Source organism: Eptesicus fuscus, chromosome 12, assembly GCF_027574615.1.
Source record: "Eptesicus fuscus isolate TK198812 chromosome 12, DD_ASM_mEF_20220401, whole genome shotgun sequence".
Lineage (NCBI taxonomy): Eukaryota > Metazoa > Chordata > Mammalia > Chiroptera > Vespertilionidae > Eptesicus > Eptesicus fuscus.
In genome coordinates this window covers 15,687,920-15,703,254 of record NC_072484.1, presented here as the reverse complement: position 1 = coordinate 15,703,254, position 15,335 = coordinate 15,687,920, and the positions used below count along the sequence as shown (strand labels likewise).

Below are 15,335 nucleotides of genomic sequence, written 5' to 3'. Positions count from 1 at the left end.
CTAGGCTAGGCATATCATAGAGATGAGAACAGAGTGCCAGGAGAGGAGTGCCCAGCAGCCTTGCCCATGTCCCTTCTGAAGGACAGCTTTGGGTCTTCATTCCTCACAGGAGCTCGGGCTATGGCAGATGTTAGTGTTGACAAAGGACACAGGGTAAGATTGCTGATCCCATCCCCTTACGGGACATTAGGGATGCTAGGGCTGACCAATTCCTGGGACTCCTCTGACAGGTGTCTGTGTACCAAAGCTCCCCCTCAATCTTCCTGAACCTTCTTCAGGCTACCCTGCCGCCTGGGATGCATCCACCCAACCTGCCCACTCTCCTTTACAGGTCAGACCCGAGCCATGTTGGGTGGCACTCCCAGCTTGCCTGACTGCTTCCCCATTTTCCCTCACGGGCTTATTCCCTGATAAAATTGTGGCGGGTGTCATCCCATCTTGGCATGTGCTTCCCATAGGTCCAGACTGATACACCTAAAGATCTTCAATAAATTCATATTGACTGGCAGACTGACTGGTCGAGGACAGGAGAGAGAAATACTAGGCTGTGTTTCAGGTTTATCACTGGCTGGGGCCACCAGGTTTTCTCCTTCGCACCGTCGGATGTCCTGCTTCTTACTGTCTTCCCCCCTTTTCCTTCAGGTTGTGGCTCTGTCCTCCTGGTGCCTGCTGAGGGATTCCATTTACTACACGCTGTCTGTGGTCGCACTCATCGTGGTAAGTGTGTGGGGGACACCTCGCCTGAATTCCCTTACAGTGAGCTCCCGACCACCCTCCCTACCCCTCAGGGTTATGTGCGGCTCCTCTGCATGGAGCAGGTTTGAGGTGCCTGGTGATAAATGAGCGAATGGATGTCTATGCCTGGAGATGGTTTTTCTCTCTTCCAGCTACTTTGATCAACCAGCACCCCTCGCCTGATAGTTGGTGCTCAGAATAGGAGTGGCACCTGTGGTTATCTGGTTGCATGAGAGCCCCTGCTGTTTTTCTGTGATCTCCTGACATTCCCTCCCACTTTCCTCACGGGCTCCTCTGTAATTCCCTTCATCATCAGCATCCCTGGATCTGGACCTTACTTCTCCCTCTCACTCTGTACGCTCTCCCAGGACTGCCCTGCTCTTCCCACTGCGCCCGTCACCATTAACACCTTTGTGCGGACACCCCTACACTGTGTCTTAATAGTGGCAACTGCCTGAGGTCCAGCCATGGATTAGCAAACTCTCTACTAGATACCTTCGTGCCCCAAACTCAACATGTCTCTAAACTGACGACCATTTTCCAAGACCGGCCCTCTTCCTATACGTCTGCCCCCATTCCTATCCTGCCATCCAACCTGGGAATGATTAAACTCACCTTTCCCCCAACTGCCACTATGCTCATTTGGCTTACTTGTTCTATGGATCTTCATCTTGCAAAAATCTCCCCAGTGTGTTCTCCTTAACCCGTTAGTTGAGGCTTTTTACATCTCCGGCCTGAGCAGATCAGCCCAGGCCAGTGTTGCAATGAGTAGTTTAGCTGCCCCCCTCCTCTCACCGCTCCCCCCAATCCATCCCAAGTGGTATCTTTACAGAGAACACCTGGGAATGGGCCCCTTGTTTCAATGGTCAGTGGCTCTATGTTGGCTATGGGGACAAACCCAACCCCTCAGCTTGGCAACCACACTGTCCTGGAGAAGGCTGGCAAACCAGAAAGAATTGAAATGGGAGTTGGGAGATCTAACTTCTAATTCTGGTCCCCCCCCTCCCCCGTACCAGCTCCAGTGTCCCCGGAGAAATCAATCTCTCTGGGTCATAGTTTTCTTACCTACGGATCACAGTGAAGGTCTTGGGTTAGAGCCAAGTCCCCTCATTCCAGGGCCATTGATAATGGGGAGCGTGAGACCCACCCGAAGGAGACCTCATGTGGGACCTGAAGACGCTGTTGAGCCCCTGGTTAGGAGACTTAAGAAAACACTTGACTCTGTGTTCTTGTTCTCAATTATAACCCATGGAAAAGGTATGAGCACCCCAAATCTAGAAGACTCTTCTGCTCACTGAGCCCACTCCTGTCTGACACTCTCCGCAGAGGTGCAGGAACTGCACTGATCACGTGCGCTGAGCTCCTCCGTCTTGGGTATTGTAGGATATTTCTGAAAGTTAGTTTTTTAAAGAGGCATTGTTAGGGGATGGTGTAAGGAACGCAGCTCTCTACTTTTGCTGAATTCCAGAAAGAGATGACCACGCTCAGAAAGGCAAGGTGATGAGGCCAACAGCCCAGGCCAACGTGGCCAGGAGCACAGACCTGGCGATGTCCACTCTCCCAAGCAGACGTGCTGTCCTCAGCTTTGTTCTCAGTTTTCAGCATTGACACCTCCTGGTCTGTGTGTGAAATAACTTGTATTCTGTACAATTCATCTGGACACGTCCGAGATGAAACAGAAGTACTTGTTGCTAATGATGTGTTAAGTGAGGAAATAAAGCGGTTTTGCAGCTTCAGGCTGCAGGTGCGGGGGCTTTGGGCAAAGCCATCTCTGCCCCCGTGTGCCGGGGGCGAATGGCAGAGCTGAGCGGACACTCAGGCTGCCGGCAGCTCTGCACCCCCATCATGGCAACAACGTGCAAAAGCAAGGAATTCCTTGCAGTTCCCTGAAGGTGAACTGTGTTTAAAGACCAGATGTCAAGAGTTCTGTGTTCTGAGAACAATTACATTTCTCCCTGTTAGGAAGAAATGGGGAAAGGCAAGTTCGGGTCCTCAGGGCTTGGGCTTGGTTCTTGCTACTTTAACTGGCGCTCCCCCAACTTCAGTGTGCCCTAGGAGATGCCCAGCGTGCTTACTCAAAATGCACAACTGGAGGTTGTAACCCAGCAGGTTCTGGGCAGCACCCAGGAATTTGCACTTTACCCAGGACCCCCTCCCCCTCCCCAGGTGATTCTGATGCTAGCACCACACTGCACTTTGAGAAACGGAACTTCACATACCAGTGGACACCATTTCCTCCGGAGGCCTGGATATCCAGCTAGCTGGCTGTTGCATGGCCAAGACCATTCCTAGAGTAAACGTTGAGATTCTCAAAAGCAAGGCATAGTGGCAGCTTGGCTGTGCCTTTCTGACTGCTGTTCATCCCCGGGGTCATTATCACATGAAACTTAAAACCAGCATGAAGGGTAGAAGTTTTATACCCAGAAGACAGCACTTAGTGGCACTTAGCAATGGAGGTTTCTCAGTAACCCCAATTCTGTTCCATGCCCAGCGCCATGCTGCTGCTGCTCACACGTGCGGTGTTTTTGTCATTGTTTCCTGGTCTCCTCTTTCTGTGTTCCCCTAATGTCATGGTAACAAAATCACTTTCCTTCTGGCCTTCCTTATATAATCCCGAGTTTCTCTACAGGAGCCTGCCGTGGGCATTTAAAATTCCTGTATTTAAAAGCCTTTCCTTCTATCCACAAATAATTACCAGTCACCTGAACAATTTATTTTAACGTTTTGGGGTTCCCCCCCCCCCCCCCCCCGCCGCTTCCCCTTTTTATGGTTCTGAACTGTTCAGAAGACTGAACTCCAGTCCCCTGAGGTGATGCAGTGAAGAGCTCATTTACCCAGAGGGCCAGTCTGGACTAAGTGAGACCGGATGCCACTTCTATATATGTCCCTGGGCTCAGTCCTTCAGGCCCAGCAGAGGAACCTGGAGGATGATCCCCAGGGCCTAGGATCCAAAAAGCGGGAAAGATGACTTCTCCAGGGATGCTCATGGCCTCTGGCCCGGAGGGTGCTAATAGAGTTGGTGCTACCTGAATCCTGAAACAGCTAAAACGGAAGTTGATGCAGATGGACCCGGCCAAGAAGGAAAACCATGCAAGTAAGACAAGCGCATGCATTCTGAAACCAGCAGAGCTTAACAGCTCACTTTGAGGTGAGGGACTCAGTTCACTTTGGTAGCTGCTCTGTGCTGGTTTCTAGTGTGCTCATTGCGATTTTTAGGGAGAGAGCGGAAGAAATTAAGAAGATGGTATTGTCTAAAGCAGTTATAATCTCACAAATGGACCGTGCGTACCTCGGAGCCTTTCCCCTTTAGCCCTGGTGACGTCCTCTGCAGCAAAGCTTCGGGCCCTGGAGAAGCAGGATATGGCCGGGAGGGTGGCCCGTGACCTTGGTCTCTAGAAGAGGAGTCTCACCTTTGAGACCTGGGAGTATTCTGGGCTCTTTGGAGTATGTCCCTTCGTGCATCTACCCAATAGTCTCCACGTCCTCACGGACCCTCCTGCTGCTTCTCTCCCTCCCCCGTCACTCCCTACTTGGACTTTCACCACAGACAGCTCCAGCCCCCACTCCTATCCTTGCTCCAAATTCCAGCAGGCCCCACAGTCTCTCTTATTGAAATGTTACTGTAATTTACATAATCATGCAATTTACATAAATGCAAATGGTTCATTACATCCTCAGTCTAACAGCTGCCCTAAAAGGAATACTTTATTTTTACCCTTCATCTCTGCTTTGAGACTGGGGATGTGAGCCTCAAGAGAAGGGAACCCTCCATGGAGTCCATAGGCCTCAGACAGCTTCAGATTACTTGGACGGGATCACCGATCCAGACTGGGGAGTCTGGAGAAGGGCCCGGTGAGCCATTAGTACCAGTTGGGAGGCCATCAGGCAACTGGAGCACTGGCACAGCAGTGAGGCTCACTTGAGGTGACACTGCCCCCTCCCCTCTCTCTCTCTCTTTCTCTCTCCCCCCCCCCCCCCAGAGGGCTCATTGAAATCTCCCCTCCAGAGGGGATTCTGTGGGGACAAAGAGAGATGACTCAAGTGATTGCCAGAGGTCGTCTAGCACTAGGCATGTGGCTACTGAGCTCTCAAAATGCAGCTAGTGAGACCACGGGCCTAAATTGTTGATTTAATTCATTTACATTTGTGTAGCCATAGGTGACTGTGCCCATCATACTGGATAGCACAGTTGTAGAGAGCAAATTCTCCCATAGAAAATAGACCTACATTCTCACAGCATCTGTAAGTGTTAACAAGTGTGGTCTCCATACTTAATACAGGATTGAGGGCTCTGTTAGGTCTGTTGACAATTTCCCAGTTCAGTATTCCTGACAATACAAGCTAGCTACTACAGGAGTCCCATTTCAGAGATGGCAAAACCGAGGCTCCAGAAATTCAGGCATTTGCCAAAAGGTCAGGTTTACCAGAACAGGTGTCTAAGATGACACACCTACACCATCCCGGCAAAGAATTCGAATTTTCTCTCCAATGAAATCTGCCTTTCTGTCTCTGAAATCCTCCTGATGTTACCTCAGCTGCCATGCAATCCGCCCTAGAGAGGCGTGTCTACGGCACTTACCCTTACATTTTTAGACGGAAGAGAATAACGTCCACCCCTGTCCCCCTCGCCCCCCACCCCCGAACTCTTTCACCTAATGTAACACCATCCAGAAATGTTCTCATTGGCCTTTCTTTGATAGAAAGACATCTTATGGTCATGTGGATGGCTGTCCTTAACCCCCCTGGCCTCCATGGCCTTGCACCCCTGGCTCATCACCCTCTTACCCTCCTGCAGCCCCACTGCTGTCAAGTCTGCCTGCCAGAGGTGCTAATGGCCCAATTCCCAACTCCCCTTTAACCTTCCAGTGCAAACCATCTCGGTGCCTAGCCGGCGTATTCCATCTGATTCCTCCTCGGATGGAATCGCATTGGCTAAGCTGTCTACACCCCTGGTCCCTGAAGCTGAGGAAGTCAGGACTCCATTTGAGCACATCTGAGGGTGTCTCCACGCTGTCGTGGGTGGAGTCTGGGGGTGGGGGGCAGTTTTATTTCCAGCAAAGGAGGGGAGATTTCCAAGGTTTCAGTCTCTTGAAAGAGAATGATGGCGTTGATTTCTACTATCGTCACTGCTTAAAATTCTAACGGTGCCAGTGATTATAATACCAGTTACGCAATCTTAGCTTCCGCAATGCAGCCGCCCTGCTCCATGGTTACAGCTACAGTGAGCAAACCCAGGGGTTGGCGTGCACCGCAGGGACAGCCACCTGCTGCCCTGCACAGAGCCCGGCCGGCCTCTCCACTCCTGCTCACACACCTGGGCGAATCCTGGCTCGTCTTTTCCCTACTGTGCCATCTTGAATGTGCCACTCCCTTCGCAGTTCCCTGGGATGTTCTAACCTCCACGGATCCACCTGCCTGATGGCAGCCCGTCTCTCTCGGGAGACGTCGAGAGCAGACACCAGGTCGGAAAAGCTGGTTTCCATGGAACCCAATTGTTTCTCTGAAGCCCGGAGGAAAAGAGAAATGCACTCCTGTGTGTTTCCATTTAATTCATCTGTGGAACACGTGCAAAGCTCTGGGCGAAGCCAAAAGAGGCTTTGGATGAACCACGGGTGGGTCAGAGAGCAGATGCTCTGACCAGCCATGCGCAGCAAAGCTGGGACCCAGAAAGCAGTCAGCACTGCCCACATGTGGCCACAGCGGGCAGACCCCAGTGCCTGGCCCCAAACACCCTCAGCACAGCTCACGGAGCTGCTTTCCCAAGGCCTGTTTTCAAAACTCCGACTGGGAACAGAGCGGGCCGGTTCTGTAGGGACCCAGCAGGTCCCTCAGCCTCAACGCATCAGGGGAATTGAGTGTTGGCATAAGATGAGGGACCCACCTGTCCCCAGTGCAGAACACCAGGCAGGAGCTGCCTCCAGAACCTCACTTTGCCCTGCGACCGTAGTGGGTTTGCTGAAGGCCCCTCAGAAGGCTGTCTGCCTTGAGGTGTTTGCCCTCCTTCCAGGAGATTTAATGGACTTGGACTGACTTCATTTCAAACCTCACTGCCTTGGCAGAAAGACAAGCCTGAGGGCTGTGATGCGATCGCCATCTAGTGGTCACTGGGTGGAACTGGGGCGCGGTTTCTTGTTTCAGACAGGACATAAAATTGATTTCGGTTGACTCCTACCCTAGTAATACCGCTGGAAGGGATGGGGAGGTTATTTTGTCTTCTTTTACTCACAGAGAGAGCATGATGATGCAAAAGGGTATGCAACGCTTGTCTTAAAAGAATAAAATAAAATCTGTAAGGAATAACCAATCCCTTCCTTCACCATCAGCAGCATGGAGTGAGTCTCCTGCCCTTTCATTTTAAGAGTTTTCAGACAGGCTGATTCCAACACTTCTGAAGGATGTACTCCCAGGGAGACACTCTGTGACCAGTGCCGATGTCCTCATTTTCAGCCTTTGAATGACGATCATCTGGTACTCGGAGGCTGCTCATAACTCACCCTCCACCTCCTCTCTCACTATAAACAAGCCAATTTCCATTTAGATTTTCATAAAGGCCTGGTTTCTATTTCCTTTTATCCATTTTATTGTTTTTTTTTTTTTTAGTCTCTCTCTCTCTCTCTCTCTCTCTCTCTCTCTCTCTCTTTATCCAGTTCTCTTAAAGTAATGGGGTAATATCCATACTGTTTGCTTATTAGCCACAGGGCAGCTAAGGCCTCCTGGCAGAATGGTCAGGGGTGAGACATGACTGCGTCTGTTACTTGGAGGATTCCAGATTGCACCATTTGTTAGTACTCTGGCAAGATCATCTGCATTTCTCTTTCTCTGTACGCCTCTCTGAACCATAGTCCCCCATCCCTCCCCCGGCCATAGGTATCACCTGGACATCAGGCCTAGGACGCGCTCCATCCTCAATTGCGTATCTTGTCCTATGTTTTCCCGATTTGCCCCACTGTTTCTATGATTTATCGTGCTTCCATAAATTCTGTCCTCAGTTTGGGATCCATTGTACAATTAAGCCCATTCTGATCTTTTTATTGATATGATCATTGAAATAATAGCTAAAGATGTATTGACCTGTGCCCCCATGTCAGTCAAATCACACATAATAAGGGCTTTCTAAAAGCTACATTCCTACTATAGAGGACGGACTGCCTTCCCTGAGAGGTGAAAATCAAATTGGTGCTCTAATAAACCCTTTACCAGTATCTAGTGCCCTTCTAAGTGGCTATGAATTGATTGTTCCAGCCCACTGCTTAAGACTGATATTGAATTAACTTCAATTAATAGAAAACATTTTCCAACTTAAATCATTTTTTCTGCTTGTGATTTCTTAAAAGCAATTCTTTTAAAGCTAGTGATTATACAGAAGCATCCGTGACTGCCTTCCAGAGAGTGGATTCCAAACCATCCAGCCCGGGCCGCACCGTTGCTTCTTTCATTCCCTTAGTCCTCTTCCCTTTCCAGTTTGACACTTTCATCCAGTGTCACTCTGTTGACACTGATAACAATGACAAGAGTCACCAACCTTACGGAGCCAACATCTTTTTCAATGTCTCTGAGGAACAGTGAGTTGCAAATAAGTGTGCCCGTTTCTGCTCGCCCCTCTCTCTGCACTTTCAGGGTCATTGGAGGAGGGTCCTTGGACGTGCCTCTGCTCTGGACTCTGCATGTCTTTGTGGTGGTTTATCTCACAACGGATGGTCATTTTAGTCGCTGGGGACTGAAGCCAGGCCCACATCATTAGCTGAGTTCATCATCTCCGTGCAGTAATGACACTGTACACCCAGACTGTCCTGCAAGGTCTACCTTAGAGTTCCCATTGGCCACTGCCCCTGAACGAAAAGCCACTCAGACGTGATCCCGCTCCAAGCAGTCACATCAGTGAGTGTAGGAAGGAAGAGCTGTGACCGACCCTCGGCTCCTGCTTGAAGGAAAGACAGGTGCCTCCATCAGTTTCAGCAATGTGCTGTCTGGGCAAATAAGTCAGGCAAAGCACACTACATTAGGAGCCAGGTCTGGGTTCTAGAACGACACTGCAGCAAATTCGGCAACCGCAAGACAATGTTTCATGTTCTCGGTGACTCAATTTTCCTGTCGAAATCAAAGGACTTAAATTATACCAGTTTTTTTTTTTTTTTTTGCCCCAAAACAAGAAATGATTTTATTTATTTTTATTTTTTTTATATATTTTATTGATTTTCTACAGAGAGGAAAGGAGAGGGACAGAGAGCTAGAAACATCGATGAGAGAGAAACATCGACCAGCTGCCTCCTGCACACCCCCCACCGGAGATGTGCCCGCAACCAATGTACATGCCCTTGACCGGAATCGAACCCGGGACCTTTCAGTCCGCAGACCGATGCTCTATCCACTGAGCCAAACCGGTTTTGGCAAGAAATGATTTTAGATGATATAAGGTCTAGGGCTTAAACCAATTCAATCCTACTTTGTATTCTCTTTGGGTCTTAACTAACTGGTCGGGAGAAGTCTCCACTTGGTACTTGTGTGTCTTCCACTGCTCAGCCCTTGCTAACCTCCTTCTTCAACAAAAGGGCAGGCCTGTGACCCAGAGCCTGGGCACCCCGGATCCCAGTCACCGTTGTCACGCATTTATTTTTACCCTCTGCACGTGGTGGCAACTGGTGCTGATTCTCTGCTTCTGGCTGTGATGTAAAGTTTCCTTTGAACGTATTCTAAGGATATAGGTCAACTGAAAGAAAGGTGTTGAGTACAAAGAATTCCAAATGTTTGCGTAAAAGCTTGAAGGAGCTGTTCAGTGCACAGAGACACGCACGCGTCTCACAGGTGGCCCGGAGTGGCGGGTGTGTGCAAGCCCCCGCCAAGCGCCTACATCCCTTCCAGACGTAAAATTCTACAGAACATCTTGCTCTACACAGCAGGCCAGTCATGCTTCCCTCCCAATCCACTGTTGGACAGAAATTGCAGGAAGGATGGGTTGATCTATCGCTTCTCCCCTCCCCATCATGTCCACGCCAGTCTGCCAACAGCACCTCCTTCCACTAACACTAGCCACAGACTAAACCAGCAGAAAGGGGAGCTTGCCCACAGGCTTCGTGTGCCAGGCCAGCCCCACCCCAATTCTTACCAAGCTAGCAGCTAGGGCAGACCGTCGTAAAGCATGCTTGCACATGTGCGTGTCTAATCTATACCTTTTCCCCCCACAGTTCATTTACGATGAACAAGTTTCCTGGTAAGTACCTCTGTTTCCCTTCCAACGTTCCTTGTTATGTTGCAGAGCCAAATATATGGAAGACCAGATTTAGGGTTTAAGGAAGAAAGGGACATGTCATGACAATTTGGAACAGTTAGCATTTCTCGGGAACCCTCTGTCCACTTCCATAAAGGAATTACATTAGCTGCACAGAGCAGAGGTCTTTGCCTTGGGCTGGGTGGTGGGTTTCCACTCCTAATATCCCATGTCTTCATCCTCCAGGTTAGATGCGTGACTTAGCTGTGCCTTTCTGCACTCAGCCATTGGCTGTGCCGTAGTTAAGACTTGATTATTCTTTCCAACTTGTGTCCAGATCTTGTTGGCATATTCCACATACCGCCTCAGAACCCAGAGGCGGGGGGCACTTCAGTGACCTCCAACCCATGAAAGTTCTGCCTGACATTTCAGAAGATCTTAGAGCTCTGGAAAGTCAGTGGTTGTGTTTTGGATAGATTTTTTTAAATTGCCCAAATTAAATACCTGGGAACATTTATATTTGGGCCAACTCTCCAAATCCCCATTTTTGAAATGGGTTCTGAGCAAGTCAAATCTCTTTGAAATGGAAATGGAAGTTGGGTGTGTTGTGCATTCTTGTTATTTTTTAAACATTTGATCTATAGAAGTAGAGTAATGTGAAATAACATCTTAGGAATAGATAGGGGTGGTACTGTATTACTTGAAGCTAAGAATGAACTAGAAAACAAAGCACAGAGTTCACCAGGCTCCCCTCCCAGCAAAATGGGTGCCAATGCTTTGTTAGAGTGACATCTCTGTGTCCTGGGGTATCTCTGTGACTTTCAGAATTTGGAAGTGGGGACAGGGGAACTGATCACATTGATGGAAAATGTTATACACTAGGTCAGGGCATTACGATACTTTTGCCAACTCTTCTCTGTCCAGGAAGGGTGAGGAAGAGATGACTTGGAAAACTTGCTTTAAGACACATACATAACCTCTGTATTGATCCATAAAAAATAAGAAGGAGGTCCTCTTTGAGTAACAGTGATCAATAGGCTGAAAGGGATTGATATACCCAGGAACACATCAGGTCAGAGGTCAATAAGTCAGGGAGAACCTTCTCATGGGACCCACCTGGACATGGTCACCAGATGGAGTGGTAACATTTCCCCCCCAGATTCTCACCACAACTGATGGCAGGGCCAGCACAGCCACCGCTCTGCCTTAGCAAACAGTACTCACATGTTGCCCAGTGTTGCTGCTGTCATAAAGACAAACACATGATCACAGCCGAACTCGGAAATGTTTCTGCTGCCTTTGTGTGGGAACCCTTCAGAAAGGAGACCCAGGCGGGGTCTGCTGTCTGTCGGTCTTAAGGAGCTCTCTTTGCTGCATCTCCCTGGCCTTGCTGATGGCCACCATGGAGGGGAGATGAAAGCAGGGTTCATGCTAAGCCTATTTCAGTCCTTGCCCTCAAAATATCTTTCCAGGTATTTCAGATGGGATGGAGCATGAAAGGGACCGTCTAGTTCCTCTTCATTCCCAGGGCTGAACCCCCTGTGATGTCAGGTGACCCCATCCTCAGGTAGCACTCGGAGCCTTGCGGCAAGGCTGCTGTACGTGAGGAAGGGGATGGGAGACCACAGATAAGTGAGTTGCAAATTCCCAGTGTGTTTTGTTCAGCCTGGAGTGGGTTCGCATCATAACTCATGCACAGGCATAGCTTCAGGAAAGAAGTAGGGAGGCTTTCGTGGCACCAGCACATTATTTCCAGATGCCAGCCTATTATTGTTAGTATGTGGATGGGCTGACGAAGAACATTTTTCACGTGAGTGAGGCTGAGAAATTAAAGTCTGAGCTGCTGGCCCATAACTGCTTTGGGAATTCCAGGGATTCCAGCTCCTCATTGAGAGCAAATTATATTGCACTTTAAGATAGTTGTCACTGTCCACACCTCAGCCCTTTTTACCCAGCCAACCACAAGCATTTATTTTGCTGAGAGGGTGTGTCTGGGAGTTGATGTCTCTCTTTAAAGCCAGATTCTTCCATCTGTGCAATGAAAGCACGGTCATATTTCAGTGATACTACAAACAGTGAATTCCACTCCTTGTTATAGAACCTCCCAGCGTGTCTAGAAGTTTCAAGGAAGGTAATCAATCTACCCCAAATCTGCAGAAGGAAACTAACTTCATTAGTGTTTAATTTGAAACTAGATTTCTCTTTAGGAAGAAATGAACCTCGTCCAATACAAATACACAGGGACAAGGTACCTTCGTCCTACACAGTTGAGGTTCCTTCGCTGCTCTGAGGTGGCAATTGCAGTGAGTCACACTTAGCCGACAGATGGTACCCAGAAGGCTTTTAGTAGCAGGTAACAGGAAAAACCAGCGATAGGTGATTAAAGAAGCTGGTTTGTGTTTCTTACATGGCAAGTACCCCGGATGTGGGTGGGGCAATGGCTCTACTTTTCTCCTGGCCTTTTCCTAATGGTCCCAAAAGGGCTGCTGCAGGCCCAGCCATCAAGTTTGGATTGAAGGCAAGAAGGAGGAAGGTACTACGTCTACCTTGCATCTCTTTGGTCACAGTTGGGTCTGCCTTGACCAATGAGTGGACAGGGAGAATAGAATTATAATTTTAGACAAATCATTATTTATCCTGGGACTGGGCCCACCCTCCTTGAGATTGAAGGGTTGCTGCCTCAACATAGTGGAGTTTGATTTGAAGGCAAAAGGCAGAGGAGTATCTGTTAACGTGCTTTCTAGTCATGTACCTGCTGCAAAAGACATTTAACATACAAAGCATCCACCTGTTAGGATGTATGTTCAGCCTGCAGAGCAAGGCCCATGAATCCATGATGACGGCTCAGCAAGGCCCACGATGTTGCCAGAAGGAATCCAAACTGTGGCTTCAGTGGGTCTGAAGGTCTAAGAAGAAAACGAAAGGATCCAGGGTGGTATTTTCATTTCTTCTTTGAGCCTCAGGTTGTGACTTAGGGAGAGAAAAGAGAGCCTGAGAACACAACCTGGGGACTGTCCACCTGTGTCATGTGGAGGCCAGCCTTCACTGTTCTGGATCATAGTTAGGGAAGTGGAGCCATGCCCTCCAGGCAAGAACAGGGCCTGCCCTCCAACGCGGAAAGAACCATCTTTGGCAGGAGAATCAGGGCCAGTTGAAGGTGGCTCAAAACAGAAGTTTGGGGGAAGGGAAGAAATAAACCCAGATCATACTACAGGACCAGGTCCTCCAAGGACAGCGGCTGGGCTGTGGTTAGGAGAAGCAGATGGAGAAGAGCATGCTGGGGAGGAGGGGGAGGAGAGCTGTGAGCTTTTAGAGGTCTGCAGTCAATTCTACAGCTGTTGCTGAGCACCTTTTCGGTGCCAGGCTTTGTTCCAGAACTAGACAGAACGCAACTCAGCCTGGACCTTGAGCTCTCTGGGCTAGAGGGGAGGCAGACGGGTGACATGTAATTAAGAGTCATTTGGAGACACACACAGGACACGGGGAGAGACCCCAAGAGCACTGAGCCACAACTTGATCATCAGACACTCAATCAGGCCCAAAAGAAGAAGGAACGAATGGGAGATGCAGCAGCACAGAGGCCTCAGAGAATCCGGTGCATCTTGTAGGGGAGCACTGGGTGAGCCCTGAGTCTGAGCACAACAAAGCAAACCTGAAATGTCAACAGAAGCAGGGAACCCCCATGTCATGGGCATCCTTGAGCCGTGACAGAAGAGAACCTTACTCGAATATTGCAATGAAAGGGCTTGCTTAGAGTGAAAAGTCAAAAAGATCTAAAGGAATTGGAGAGTATAACTATTTAGAAGGTGCTAGACTTAATTCAACTTAACAAATATTTCATTTATGTTGGTTCATTTTCTGGTGACTCCTCACTGAGTCATATTAAAATGTATTGCAGCAATTCCATGACATCCCTTCAGATCCTGGGTATCACTCCTCTCAAAATGAATACTGTGAATAAAACCTCACTTCTCCCAATAAGTTGATGCCACATCTATGTTGGTTTCAATAAGATAAGAGCCCTGTTCAGGCCACTGGAAATGTCTTGCAACTGAATAGTGATGATTGGAAGCAGTTCCACCCTGCACAGAGGAGCTGAGGGGAAGGGGAGGTGTCTCCCTGCCAGGAAATCAGCTGTCCAGGAGTCTGATTTAAGTGTCTGAAAACGAGAAACCATGTAGCTGAGGTAGGGGCTAGGTATGAAAACTGCTATCCAGTGACTGCTAGAAACAGGCATTATATATTAATTAGAGGCCCAGTGCACGAAATTCGTGCATGGGGGTGAGGGGGTCCCTCAGCCTAGCCTGCTCCATCTCCAATCTGGGATCCCTCTCACAATCCAGGACTGCTGGCTCCCAACCACTTGCCTGCCTGATTGCCCCTAACCTCTTCTGCCTGCCAGCCTGATCACCCCCTAACCACTCTCCTGCCAGCCTGATCGACACCTAACTGCTCCCCTGCTGGCCTGGTCACCCCCAACTGCCCTCCTTGCAGGCCTGGTCACCCCTAACTGCCCTCCCCTACTGGCCTGATCGCCCACAACTGCTCTCCCCTGCTGGCCATCTTGTGGTGGCCATCTTGTGTCTACATGGGGGCAGCCATCTTTGACCACATGGGGGCGGCCATCTTGTGTGTTGGAGTGATGGTCAATTTGCATATTACCTCTTTATTATAGGAGATAAGTCATGAGTAAATAAGACACAGTTTGGTCAGAGGTCTAAAGAACATAAGCAAAGTCTTGTGATAGAAAGTGAAGCAAGGGTAGGCAGGGTAGACTTCTTGGAGAAGGCAACATTTAAGCTGATATTTGGAGGATGGAAGGGACCAGCCAAGGTATGAGTGGAAAAACATTGCAGGCAGAAGGAACAGTAATGGAAAGGCTCTATGGGGAAGGAAAAAGCTTGAAATGTGCAAATGACTGGAGGCCAGTATGGTGAAGCAAGACAGGGCACACAATGATTTGGAGAGGAAGAAAACAGAACCAGGATTTGAACCTTTTTTTCTCCTCAAGAACTTTGGGAAGCAATTGAAGAATTTTAAGCAGAAGAATGACATGACCCACTAGCATCAAGGAAGCCAGTTCAGAGGCTAGAGTTAAGATGGACTAGGGAGGTAGCACTAGAGAGGGCAGAGCCGGCAATTCAGGAGACATCTGGACATAGAATCCTGATGGACATGGGTGAGGGTAAAGGAGCGCTCCAGGCAGATTTCCAGATTGGGGCCGTGACTGAGCAGGGAGTAGAACAGTGTACTAAAATGGCAAAGCTCAGGGGAAAATGAAGCTAGGAATAAAGAATTCCATCTGAGATGCATTGAGATTCCACGTGGAGAGGCCATACTGACAGCTGGATACATGAACCTGGAGCTGGGCAGAGGTGTGGGGTAGATGTGTCAC

General features: G+C 49.1%; 1 protein-coding gene across 3 annotated transcripts in view; it reads left to right on the top strand.

The window, feature by feature from the left end:
• The window catches only part of SLC24A3 (solute carrier family 24 member 3), a 493,522-nt gene that overhangs the window by 433,458 nt on the left and 44,729 nt on the right, over nucleotides 1–15,335 (top strand). For all 3 annotated transcript variants that reach the window (XM_008141127.2, XM_028144920.2, XM_054724362.1), the window contains 2 exons: nucleotides 643–717; nucleotides 9,918–9,943. In XM_008141127.2, the coding sequence (XP_008139349.1) occupies nucleotides 643–717; nucleotides 9,918–9,943 (101 nt within the window). The remainder of the gene's footprint in view (nucleotides 1–642; nucleotides 718–9,917; nucleotides 9,944–15,335) is intronic.